At 38.0% G+C, this 14,554-nt stretch overlaps 1 protein-coding gene across 2 annotated transcripts in view; it reads right to left on the reverse strand.

Annotated features, from left to right (window-relative positions):
* LOC133536148 (astrotactin-2-like) overlaps positions 1-14,554 on the reverse strand; it is a 747,946-nt gene that overhangs the window by 286,848 nt on the left and 446,544 nt on the right. For both annotated transcript variants that reach the window (XM_061876407.1, XM_061876406.1), the window contains exons 12-13: positions 6,409-6,575; positions 2,898-3,086 (exon numbers count right to left, since the gene is read on the reverse strand). In XM_061876407.1, coding sequence (XP_061732391.1) covers positions 2,898-3,086; positions 6,409-6,575 — 356 coding nt within the window. The remainder of the gene's footprint in view (positions 1-2,897; positions 3,087-6,408; positions 6,576-14,554) is intronic.

Raw genomic sequence — 14,554 nt, forward strand, 5'->3', positions numbered from 1 at the left:
CTCATCTGTATCATCATCAGCATCATCAACATTGGCATCAGCATCATCATCAACATCATAATGATCAACCTCAGTAGTATCATCAACATTGGCGTCGTCATCATCATCATCACCAACAGTTTCATCAACATCACCCTCATCAGTATCATGATCAACATTGGCATCATTACCAACATTAACTGCATCATCATCATCATTGTCAACATCATCATCATCACAAACATTATAGTCAAGATCACCATCATCAGCAACATTATCATCAGCATCATCATCATCAAAATTGGCATCATTACCAACATTGACATCATCATCATCATCAACATCACCATGATCAACCTCGGTAACATCATCATCACCAAGATTATCATCAACATCACCCTCATCTGTATCATCATCAGCATCATCAACATTGGCATCAGCATCATCATCAACATCATAATGATCAACCTCAGTAGTATCATCAACATTGGCGTCGTCATCATCATCATCACCAACAGTTTCATCAACATCACCCTCATCAGTATCATGATCAACATTGGCATCATTACCAACATTAACAGCATCATCATCATCATCATCATCAACATCATCATCATCACAAACATTATAGTCAAGATCTCCATCATCAGCAACATTATCATCAGCATCATCATCATCAAAATTGGAATCATTACCAACATTGACATCATCATCATCAACAACATCACCATGATCAACCTCAGTAACATCATCATCACCAACATTATCATCAACATCACCCTCATCTGTATCCTCATCAGCATCATCAACATTGGCATCAGCATCAACATCATAATGATCAACCTCAGTAGTATCATCAACATTGGCGTCGTCATCATCATCACCACCAACAGTTTCATCAACATCACCCTCATCAGTATCATGATCAACATTGGCATCATTACCAACATTAACAGCATCATCATCATCGTCAACATCATCATCATCACAAACATTATAGTCAAGATCACCATCATCAGCAACATTATCATCAGCATCATCATCATCAAAATTGGCATCATTACCAACATTGACATCATCATCATCATCATCATCATCAACATCACCATGATCAACCTCGGTAACATCATCATCACCAACATTATCATCAACATCACCTTCATTAGTATCATCCGCATCATCAACACAGGCATCATCATCAGCATCACCATGATCAACCTCAGTACCATCATCATCACCAACATTATCATCAACATCACCTTCATTAGTATCATCCGCATCATCAACACAGGCATCATCATCAGCATCACCATGATCAACCTCAGTACCATCATCATCATCACCAACATCAGCATCATCATCATCAACATCGGCATCATCAACATCGGCATCATTACCCACATCGAAATCATCATCAACACCACTATGATCAACCTTTTACCTCTCCGCATATCATCATCTTCGCCAACTTGTATCCTTTTTATGTCGGCACTTTTTATTTTTGCATTGTTCCTGTATGCATGTAAAACTATAATTTTCTTTAGGTAGGTAGGTAGGTCATTTATTGTCATTTCACAAGTACAACGGAACTTTGTTTTCAGCACAAACCCGTTCAAGATTAGACAAACTGTGTACATGGTTACAGAACCGCAATGCTGATGGGTCGCCACAAGGCGCCCAGTAAAATATGGGGAAAAGGTAAATGCTGGGGCGGATGAATAAAACAAATACCATCTAGACACAGCTCCTAAGGGGGCCCAGTCTGGAGTGGAAAAAAAACGCCATAGCAAAGCCTGTATACATATAACAACATACAACTCGAGACTTGCAACAGATGGGAGGGAGTGGGGGCTACTGTGGCAGGCTGCATCTCTTCAGGCGCTGCCCAGCCGTCCATCACCCCTAAGGGATTCACGTTAAAAATTGTGTACATATTTTTGGGTGTTTGAAAGTTTTATGAAGGGAAAAAATGTTTTGGACTTTTTGAAACAAATTACTGAAGAAAACCGGGGCGTCACTGAATATAGCCTCCATTTGTAGCATGTGTTCAAATGCTGTAAGTCGTGGATAAGGACAGGGCGGTAAGCGTAAGCAGGCGTTAATTAGAGTTTGGAAAAATGAATGCTAGGACACTTGACACAATTAGGAACCAGACTAAGATATGGGGGATTTACCAACTGATGTGTACCTATCTTGGAACTTTTGACCATATGGTACATTCGTCTTGGCTCTGAGTGGTGTATGTTACTTGGGTATGTGTTCGCCCTATTTGCACTATTCTTGGTATAAATTCATCCTATCACTCGTGTACAGTATAGAACATTTCAACTGGATTGCATGTAGAAATAGTTTAATTGGTAATCCAGTGCAACTTCTAACAGGCTAATGTGTGTTTTAGCCCTTGGAGATATACAAATTAAAAGTCATGGCGAACATACTTGCCAACCTTGAGACCTCCGAGTTCAGGAGATGGGGATGGGGAGATTGAGGTGGGGGGTTGGTGTTAGAAGAGTGGAAGAGTTAGAGCTGCAAGGGATTCTGTGTATTTGTTCTGTTGTGTTTATGTTGTGTTACGGTGCGGATGTTCTCCCAGAATGTGTTTGTCATTCTTGTTTGGTGTGGGTTCACAGTGTGGCGCATATTTTTAACAGTGTTAAAGTTGTTTATACGTCCACCCTCAGTGTGACCTGTATGGCTGTTGACCAAGTATGCAGGGCATTCAATTATGTGTGTCTGTAAAGGCTGTTTGTATGGAGGAAAAGTGGACATGACAACTGGTCATAGAGGACGCTAAAGACAGTGCCTAAAGGCACGCCCCCAATATTGTTGTCCGGGTGGAAATCGGGAGAATGGTTGCCCCGAAGAATCGGGGAGGGTTGGCAAGTATGATGGCGACACGATCGCGCACAGAAATTTACCTGAAAGTCATCTGGAAGATCTGTCCCAGGTTGACCTGCTGGCTTTTGTTGTCGTACCCGTGCAGCATCTCCCCGAACAGAGTGTCGTTAAAGTGAGCGGCCCTCCGCGGACATTTGGGCCCCTCGCAGTTCTCTGACTGCAGAAGACAGGAACGCCCATCCGCTGCCAGTTTGTACTCCTGCACACACCTGAGGAGGGCGAAGACATGTCAGCGTGTCATCGCGTGCACACGTCGACGGCTTAACAATATTCCCGTGATGAAGATAGCGAGTCGGATGTTCCGCTGTCCTTCAATCGAACTTACGCGTAGAAAACAAAGACGTGCATACAGAGAAGACCACGGCAAGGATACGAGGTATGCAAATGCATCGGCAGATTGCCGTCACTGAGTTGTGCAGCCTATCGGAAATCAGTAGAAATGTTCTCGACGACAGCTAATTAAAAAAAAGCACTGCAGCGGAGTTAATTAACAGTCGGTATCAGCATAACACGTGTGTGATGTGTATTGAATGGCACGGACCAAGTACCAACCGCGTCCTCCATCTCAACAGCAAAGGGGAAGTCGAAGGTGGTTGAATGGCTAAATTAACATACAGTGGGGCAAAAAAGTATTTAGTCAGTCACCGATTGTGCAAGTTCTCCCACTTAAAATGATGACAGAGGTCTGTAATTTTCATCATAGGTACACTTAACTGTGAGAAGCAGAAAGTGAAAAAAAAAAATCCAGGAATTCACATTGTAGGAATTTTAAAGAAATTATTTGTAAATTATGGTGGAAAATAAGTATTTGGTCAACCATTCAAAGCTCTCACTGATGGAAGGAGGTTTTGGATCAAAATCTCACGATACATGGCCCCATTCATTCTTTCCTTAACACGGATCAATCGTCTTGTCCCCTTAGCAGAAAAACAGCCCCAAAGCATGATGTTTCCACCCCCATGCTTCACAGTAGGTGTGGTGTTCTTGGGATGCAACTCAGCATTCTTCTTCCTCCAAACACGACGAGTTGAGTTTATACCAAAATGGATACATGGATGATACAGCAGAATGTCATGTGGTCAGATGAAACCAAAATATAACTTTTTGGACTAACTCGAACCAAAGGACTAACTCGTCGTGTTTGGAGGAAGAAGAATACTGAGTTGCATCCCAAGAACACCACACCTACTGTGAAGCATGGGGGTGGAAACATCATGCTTTGGGGCTGTTTTTCTGCTAAGGGGACAGGACGATTGATCCGTGTTAAGGAAAGAATGAATGGGGCCATGTATCGTGAGATTTTGAGCCAAAACCTCCTTCCATCAGTGAGAGCTTTGAATGGTTGACCAAATACTTATTTTCCACCATAATTTACAAATAAATTCTTTGAAATTCCTACAATTTGAATTCCTGGATTTTTTTTTCACATTCTGTCTCTCACAGTTGAAGTGTACCTATGATGAAAACTACAGACCTCTGAAATCATTTTAAGTGGGAGAACTTGCACAGTCGGTGGCTGACTAAATACTTTTTTGCCCCACTGTACATGGACTCTTATGAGAATACCGTAATACTTCAGCCAGGACTATAGCTGGTTGGCCAGCAGGGCGCGCTAAGGAGGCTTCCCTGCTCCGAGGAAGACCTAAATATGCTTTATTGCCTGTGCCAAAACTATTTGATTGTAAAACACAACACAAAAAGGAAAAATAGATGTGTTTGATTATTTTTCTGTCTATAAGTATGCAACAGATTAAGTCACATTTGACTACACTAGAGCGAGCTCGGACACAGGCATTTACAGTGTCTGTTAGCCCGATTGAGGAGTCAGTTAAGCTAGAACTAACCAGCGCCAGGTTCGAGAATTCTTGTGCACATAGCAATTCTCATAGAATAATAAATGACCCTTGAGGTGTAACGGTACACAAATATGCGGGCTCGGTACGTACCTCAGTTCAAAGGTCACCGTTCGTTTCATTTTTGGTAAGTAAGTAAGAAAACAACAAAATATAAATTAATTTACCAAATTTGTAAACAATGGCTTTATCCTTTTAACATTGGGAACACTATAATAATTCTGCCCACGTTAATCAACTTTAAACTGCCTGGAATTGTTGCTCGGATTAAATAAAATGACAAAACTTTTCTTCTACATATAAAAAGTGCAAGATTAAACAGTTTCAAGTCAACTCATCATGCTTAATTTATAATAATAAATAAATAAATGGGTTGTACTTGTATAGCGCTTTTCTACCTTCAAGGTACTCAAAGCGCTTTGACACTACTTCCACATTTACCCATTCACACACACATTCATACACTGATGGAGGGAGCTGCCATGCAAGGCGCCAACCAGCACCCATCAGGAGCAAGGGTGAAGTGTCTTGCTCAGGACACAACAGACGTGACGAGGTTGGTACTAGGTGGGAATTGAACCAGGGACGTCACAGCATTTGGGAAGCCTGTAGTTGATTTTTATTATGTAAATATATTTAATATTATTATCGACATGTGATAGCAGGGACCCTGCCATTCAAAGCTTTTTCTGTCCGTAAAACACACACACACACACACACACACACACACACACACACACACACACACATGAACACACACAGCGCAAAATGAGCTAACGTTACGCTAAAAGCTAATTAGCCTTCACCTCAAGCCAGAACTGCGAGCGAGCTGAGCTGCAGTTTAAGTTTCCAGAAGGTCAACGGGCTCATAGTGATGTTAGTAGTAGTTGACTGGGAGGTGTTTATTATCATTTGGGGAGAGTACGCTGCCTTATGCCCACCCGCTATATATATATATATACATATATGTATATGTATATATATATATGTATATATATATATATATATATATATATATATATATATATATATATATATATATAGCTTATCATTTGCGCACTATTGACTAGTGATTTACCAATTTTGCCGCTGAAAAGCCTTTACTCACTGAAACGGATGACATGTCCATATACAGCCAGCGACTAGTGGTGAGTATAAGGAAAGGCAAGCAGGAGTTACACACGTATCCTTTTACAAGTTCAAATCGATGTACAGACAAGTCGTACACGGCAGAAGCGACGCAAAAGCCACGTGTCAAAAGAAGGTTCCTACTTCACCATTTTTTTAACACAAACGCCGATCCAAATACGGACAGACCGATACTTTCGTACACACAGACAACTCAAAATGCGGACAGACAATTAAAAACACACACAGGCGGATCCGATTACTAATACTTATTGAAATACAGACACACACACACACACACTAGTACACACATATTTGAATCAGATTACACACACATAGTTTGGGATACACATTTGCAAAATATTTTGGACACTTTCTCCCACTCACTGACTCCCAATAAAGGGAAGCACAGGGAAGACTGCACTAGCTAATCAATCAAATATTAAACTAAATGCACCAATATTCCGAGGGTCCATCGTACTTGATTTTGTTGTAAAATTCGGGGCGCTATAACAAATCAACTGGTGTGCAATGGTAGGGTTTCTCTCACCCGCAGTACATGAGCAAGTTGTTGGATCCGGGCTGGTCTTCGAGAGGTACGAGCTGCTGGTGGCACAGCTGCTCGCAGCCTCCGTTGAAGCCGTCCGTGCAGTCGATGCCCCTGGAGTAGTCATAGCAACCGGAGCCATCCTTCATCGGCCTGAGCCCATTAGGACACTGCACGTGAGGACACAGGCGGGGAGGGGGAAGAGGGGGGGGATAAGGGAGACAGAAGAAGCGGAGGAAGGCGCAGAGGTCAGCACATGCATTTTAATCAGGCGTCACCGAAGGTAGACCCGACGGATCAGAGTGGGGGAGCGGAGCAGCGGGTGTCAGCAGAGAGGGAATCAAAGGAGGTAAACGTGTAAATTCCAAATATGACAGCCCCTCAGCTCCCTCTTTACTTGATGTTTGCAAGATGCACACAGATGTATATTATTAAAGACATCCATCATCCCTGTTTGATCTTGAGCTGGTCTGAGTATTACAGTCCGTCTGGGATTCTTTTGTGATCGTTGCAGCTTCAAGTCTCTAAATCTTCGGCGGATTTTTGCGAACGTTGCAGCCGAATATTGATGTTTTTGAGGTTTTTTTTCCCAAAAACAGTCACTTGTGATTTAATGAACATGTTATCCATGTTTTGGATAACATGAGCAAGGGTGAAGTGTCTTGCTCAAGGACACAACAAACATGACTCGGATGGCAGAAGTTGGGGATTGAACCAGGAACCCTCAGGTTGCTGGCACAGTCATTCTCCCAACTGCGTCACGCCGTCCCCAAAAGTAAAGACTACATGGCAGTAAAAGCACATGTCCTATTTTCTGGTCTATAGAGGTATTGGTATATAATCCGTAGCCACTACATTTTTAGAACACACAGGTTTTTTTCCCTATATTAGACACACCGGACTATAAGCCACTTCACATGGACAAAAATAAGACCTTCTGGAGGAAAGTTCTATGGTCAGACGAAACAAAAATTGAGCTGTTAAGCCACAATATTCAGCAATATGTTTGGAGGAGATAATGGTGAGGCCTTTAATCCCAGGAACACCATCCCTACCGTCAAGCATGGTGGTGGTAGTATTATGCTCTGGGCCTGTTTTGCTGCCAATGGAACTGGTGCTTTACAAAGAGTAAATAGGAAAATGAAAAAGGATGATTACCTCCAAATTTTTCTGGACAGGTTGGGTCTTTGGCGCAGTTGGGTGTTCCAACAGGACAATGACCCCAAACACACGTCAAAAGTGGTAAAGCAATGGCTAATTCAGGCTAGAATTAAGGTTTTAGAATGGCGTTCCCAAAGTCTTGACTTAAACCCCATTGAAAACATGCCAAAGAAACAAGTCCATGTTAGAAAACCAACACATTTAGCTGAACTGCACCAATTTTGTCAGAAGAGTGGTCAAAAGTTCAACTAGAAGCTTCCGGATGGCTACCAAAAGTGCCTTATTGCAGTGAAACTTGCCAAGGGACATGTAACCAAATATTAACATTTCTGTCTGTATACTTTTAACCCAGCAGATTTGGTCGCATTTTTAGTAGACCCATAACAAATTCATAAAAGAACCACATTTCATTGTCGAGGGGGGGGCGTGGCCTGTGGGCCCGCCACAGAGCGGGGTATGCAAGGACCGGCCTTGAAGACAGCGGCAGGAGAGTAGATTGCCCAGCTGGACTTTGTTATCTAATCACCTGCTGCCTTTATTAGGAGCAGCAGGGACGAGAGATGGGGTTGGAATGGCTGGTAAGCAGATGGATGAGACTGAGAGACATTGTGCTGGAAAGCAAAATCATACGGCTGTATGAAAATAAAAGACTGTTGCCTCCGACTACCAGGCTCACAAGAGAATGTTTTTAACAGGCAACCTCCACATTCATGAATGTTTTTTGTGACCAACAATTATGTGCTCCAATCACTCTATCACAAAACAAATAGGAGTTGTAGAATATTATTGGAAACTCGAGACAGGCATGACATTATGTTCTTTACAAGTGTATTTAACCTGTATTTGTACGCGCCATGTTATCAAACTGGTGTCGTTAGCATTAGCAAGTGTCTTTGTTAGTATTATTAACTTACAATGGCATTCTTGTTGTATGGCTTAAGTTTCGTAAATTCACCAAAACTTCACAGTGAAGTTATTGAGTCTGTTCAGCAGATTGGAGTGCTAGCTTCCGACAGCTAGTGGAGTCCATGACGATGGCTTCTGTTTTGTCTGAGCAGCCGTTTAACTGCAGTGGTAACAATTACGGTATGTAAATAAAAATAAATATATGTGTAAATAACTCATTTCACAACATATATATCTGAGGCTTATAGTCCGGTGCGACTAATATATGGAACACCATGGTTTATTTGTATTTAGTGGGTGCGGCTTGTATACCGGTGCACTCTATAGCCTGGAAAATAACGGTACAGTCGCAACTCTATATTGCTGTACAAACTACATGTACACAGTTGTGGAGGGGGGCGTGGCCTGCGGGCCTGCAGCGAAGCGTGGGTGTGCCAGGACCGACCTCAAAGTCAGCGACAGGTGCGTACATGGCCCAACTGGGCCTTGTTATCTAATTACCTGTCACTCTGTATGAGCAGCAAACCGAGAGGAGAGAGGTTGTTGGAGCTGGAGCAAGAGGGCGTGCGAGAGACCAACAGGTCTGAGAACATTGTTGGAAAACATTAAAACTGTATTTTAAACCATGAAAAAGGCTCGCCTGGAGATGCTGGCTGGTCAAGAGGACCCACTGGAAGAGAGCTTCCACAACAGTCTTCTCCAAAGTGTTTCATTTCGAGATTCATCAGCGATAAAAATGCTTGCTGAAATGTGAGGAGTGCAGATACCGCATGCACACACTAGCCTTTGGAACTTTTTTTGCAGGAGTCCGGTTACGGCCGGATTTCTGCATCTTTTTTGTGAATGGATTCGATAGTCAGATCCATTTGCTGCATCTCACAAAACACATGAATAGCAATGTCCACTGGCAAGAACCCAGGATGGAGCCATTCATCAAACAGTGCCCTGTAATTCTGCAATTGTCATGCAGGCTTCCTGTGATTGAATAGGAGGAGTTAAAGTTAATCATTAACAGAGCTCTCTTCCTCTCGCTCTCTCTCTCTGCAGAAAGAGACACATGGGAGCACGAGAGGATTTACTTCTTGAGAATTTATGATTTTTGGTCTGTCCTCTTGCAAGGATTCCACGTGATGGCAAAAAGGGCTTTCAAACATGCCGTGTTTTTTTTTTTATATAACATGCAGAACACATCATTGTCAATAGAGTGGGGCCTCTAATTAAGTGGTGCAATTAGACCTAGACAAACTGTACTGATCCACAAGGGAAATTGTTCAACACAGTAGCTCACTTTCAAAGGATGCAAAGGGTAAGGATGGAAAGGATAATGCAGGTATTAAGTGGACTAAAAATGTACCATAGGACATACTTGCCAACCTTGAGACCTCCGAATTTGGGAGATTGAAGTGAAGTGAAGTGAATTATATTTATATAGCGCTTTTCTCAAGTGACTCAAAGCGCTTTACATAGTGAAACCCAATATCTAAGTTACATTTAAACCATATATAAAAAAAATATATGTATATATCTGCGTTCAAAGGACTCTGGCTTATTAGTGATTCCCAAAGCCCCAAAAAAGTCTGCGGGCTATAGAGCTTTTTTATTTCGGGCTCCAGTACTCTGGAATGCCCTCCCGGTAACAGTTCGAGATGCCACCACAGTAGAAGAATTTAAGTCTCACCTTAAAACTCATTTGTATACTCTAGCCTTCAAATAGACCTCCTTTATAGACCAGTTGATCTGCCGTTTCTTTTCTTTTTCTCCTATGTCCCACTCTCCCTTGTGGAGGGGGTCCGGTCCGAGCCGGTGGCCATGTACTGCTTGCCTGTGTATCGGCTGGGGACATCTCTGCGCTGCTGATCCGCCTCCGCTTGGGATGGTTTCCTGCTGGCTCCGCTGTGAACGGGACTCTCGCTGCTGTGTTGGATCCGCTTTGGACTGGACTCTCGCGACTGTGTTGGATCCATTATGGATTGAACTTTCATAGTATCATGTTAGACCCGCTCGACATCCATTGCTTTCCTCCTCTCCAAGGTTCTCATAGTCATCATTGTCACCGACATCCCACTGGGTCATTATTGTCACCGATGTCCCACTGGGTGTGAGTTTTCCTTGCCCTTATGTGGGCCTACCGAGGATGTCGTAGTGGTTTGTGCAGCCCTTTGAGACACTAGTGATTTAAGGCTATATAAGTAAACATTGATTGATTGATTTATATAATGTTATATACATATATATGTTATATATATATATATATATATATATATACATATATATATATATATATATATATATATATATATATATATATATATATATATATATATAATGTCATATATATATGTTATATTTTATATTGCACTTAACTCGTGAATAAAAGTCTCCTTACAGCAAAGCCAATGGGAGCTCCACTATTTCGCCCATAAAACCCAATTAATAAACATCCAAAAAGTGCCAACAGTACTCCATTTACATTTCGGGATTTGAACGTTAATCAACTATTATTTATATTGTTATTATAAGTGCTAACACAGACAGACTATTTCTCGGGTTGCCGTGATCACTAGCTTGTAGACATGATCAACAAATGAGCTGCTTCCTCATTTCCCTGCTCGTCAAACTTTATTGTAAATCATAAATTGTGCATCTCACCCGGATAGAAAGAAGGACAAGAACATATTCCGACAAGTTGGGACACTTTGATAGCCAATTTAGACCTGTGAAATCTAATTTAAAAAACATAAAAAAAGTGCGAACAAGACTCAATTTTGTCATTTGGATATTAACCAAGTATTAGTGATATTGTTATTATAAGTGCTAACACAGACAGACTATTTACAGGGGTGTAAATCATACATTGTGCATCTCCCCTGGATAGTAGGAAGACGAGAATGTATTCCGAATAAATTGGTACACTTTGACAGCCATTTTAGACTCGTAAAATCTAATAAAAAAAAAAAAATCCAAAAACAGCCAACAATACTCAATTTTGTGATTTAAATATTAACCAAGTATTAGTGATGTTGTTATTATGAGTTCTGACGCAGACATAATATTTATAAGGGTGGAAATCATAGATCATGCATCTCACTTGGATGCGAGAATCTATTTTGACAAGTTGGGACACTTTGACAGCCGATTTAGACCCGGATATGGCAAGAAAGACACAAAAAGACGCTTGGTTCCACAACCCATTTCCTTTGCGTGTACTATGAGTCATTCTTCATCTTAATAGGAGTATATGAACATTCCAGCAGTTGTCATCCAAATGACAGCAGACCTTGTCCAGTAAGTGATGATTTATTATATTTATGTTTAATATTATATTAAAACCTCTTAAGGCCCAAGCTGTTTGTTTACATGTTTTTTTTATATATATCTCTTTGCTATTTGGGCTTATTGGACCCTAATAAGAATTAAAATGCTAAGAGTCATCTATTGATACGATGTACTTACTCCATAAGTAACAAATGTGTACTTCATGTTTAGTAACATGCTAAGTCTTACTATTACACTTTTTTACTCTACTCTTCTGACACCACCAGATAGCAGTAAAAGTGCCCACATAAGCGGCCAAAAGACCCCAATTCAGAAGTGCACACAATTTTGGAAATAAGAGCTAAAAGGTGATGTCCACGCATATGGCCACTAAACCTTTAGGTGATATTTAAGCAAACGTGATGCATTTTTTAAACTAATGTTCCAAGCATGCTTAAGATTATTAAAATACGTAAATACTAAATGTTTTTACATGTATACTTAAATCATGTATTTTGAAATTAATGTGCCAAGCATGCTTAAAATTATTAAAATACGTAAATATTAAATGTTTTTACATGTATACTTAAATCATGTATTTTGAAATTAATGTGCCAAGCATGATTAAAATTATTAAATTACATAAATATTAAATGTTTTTACATGTATACTTAAATCATGTATTTTGAAATTAATGTGCCAAGCATGCTTAAAATTATTAAAATACGTAAATATTAAATGTTTTTACATGTATACTTAAATCATGTATTTTGAAATTAATGTGCCAAGCATGCTTAAAATTATTAAAATACGTAAATACTAAATGTTTTTACATGTATACTTAAATCATGTATTTTGAAATTAATGTGCCAAGCATGCTTAAAATTATTAAAATACGTAAATATTAAATGTTTTTACATGTATACTTAAATCATGTATTTTGAAATTAATGTGCCAAGCATGATTAAAATTATTAAAATACATAAATATTAAATGTTTTTACATGTATACTTAAATCATGTATTTTGAAATTAATGTGCCAAGCATGCTTAAAATTATTAAAATACGTAAATATTAAATGCTTTTACATGTATACTTAAATCATGTATTTTGAAATTAATGTGCCAAGCATGCTTAAAATTATTAAAATACGTAAATATTAAATGTTTTTACATGTATACTTAAATCATGTATTTTGAAATTAATGTGCCAAGCATGCTTAAAATTATTAAAATACGTAAATATTAAATGTTTTTACATGTATACTTAAATCATGTATTTTGAAATTAATGTGCCAAGCATGCTTAAAATTATTAAAATACGTAAATATTAAATGTTTTTACATGTATACATAAATCATGTATTTTGAAATTAATGTGCCAAGCATGCTTAAAATTATTAAAATACATAAATATTAAATGTTTTTACATGTATACTTAAATCATGTATTTTGAAATTAATGTGCCAAGCATGCTTAAAATTATTAAAATACGTAAATATTAAATGTTTTTACATGTATACTTAAATCATGTATTTTGAAATTAATGTGCCAAGCATGCTTAAAATTATTAAAATACGTAAATATTAAATGTTTTTACATGTATACTTAAATCATGTTTTTTGAAATTAATGTACCAAGCATGCTTAAAATTATTAAAATACGTAAATATTAAATGTTTTTACATGTATACTTAAATCATGTTTTTGGAAATTAATGTTCCAAGCATGCTTGAAGTTATTAAAATACGTAAATACTAAATGTTTTTACATGTATACTTATATCAAGTATTTTGAAATCAATGTTCCAAGCATGCTAAAAATTATTAAAATATGTAAATATTAAATGTTTTTACATGTGTACTTAAACCATGTATTTTGAAATTAATGTGCCAAGCATGCTTAAAATGATTAAAATACGTAAATATTAAATGTTTTTACATGTATACTTAAATCATGTTTTTTTTAAATTAATGTTCCAAGCATGCTTGAAATTATTAAAATACGTAAATACTAAATGTTTTTACATGTATACTTAAATCATGTATTTTGAAATCAATGTTCCAAGCATGCTTAAAATTATTAAAATATATGAATATTAAATGTTTTTACATGTATACTTAAATCATGTATTTTGAAATCAATATTCCAAGCATGCTTAAAATTATTAAAATATGTAAATGTTAAATGTTTTTACATGTATACTTAAACCATGTATTTTGAAATTAATGTGCGCAGCATGCTTAAAATGATTAAAATACGTAAATATTAAATGTTTTTACATGTATACTTAAATCATGTTTTTTTTAATTAATGTGCCAAGCATGCTTAAAATTATCAAAATATGTAAATATTAAATGTTTTTACATGTATACTTAAACCATGTATTTTGAAATTAATGTGCCAAGCATGCTTAAAATTATTAAAATACGTAAATATTAAATGTTTTTACATGTATACTTAAATCATGTTTTTTGAAATTAATGTTCCAAGCATGCTTAAAATTATCAAAATACGTAAATACTAAATGTTTTTACATGTATACTTAAATCATGTTTTTGGAAATTAATGTGCCAAGCATGCTTAAAATTATTAAAATACGTAAATATTAAATGTTTTTACATGTATACTTAAATCATGTTTTTGGAAATTAATGTTCCAAGCATGCTTAAAATTATCAAAATACGTAAATATTAAATTTGTTTACACGTATACTTAAATCATGTATATACAACCTTTATGGAGGTGTTTTTAAGGGCTCTATTGGCTCTAAGGTAAACAGACTTTTGATTGCATTTATCGTGCATGGAAAAAAATAGCATCCATTGTC

The sequence above is a fragment of the Nerophis ophidion genome, linkage group LG17 (genome assembly GCF_033978795.1).
Source record: "Nerophis ophidion isolate RoL-2023_Sa linkage group LG17, RoL_Noph_v1.0, whole genome shotgun sequence".
NCBI classification, from domain to species: domain Eukaryota; kingdom Metazoa; phylum Chordata; class Actinopteri; order Syngnathiformes; family Syngnathidae; genus Nerophis; species Nerophis ophidion.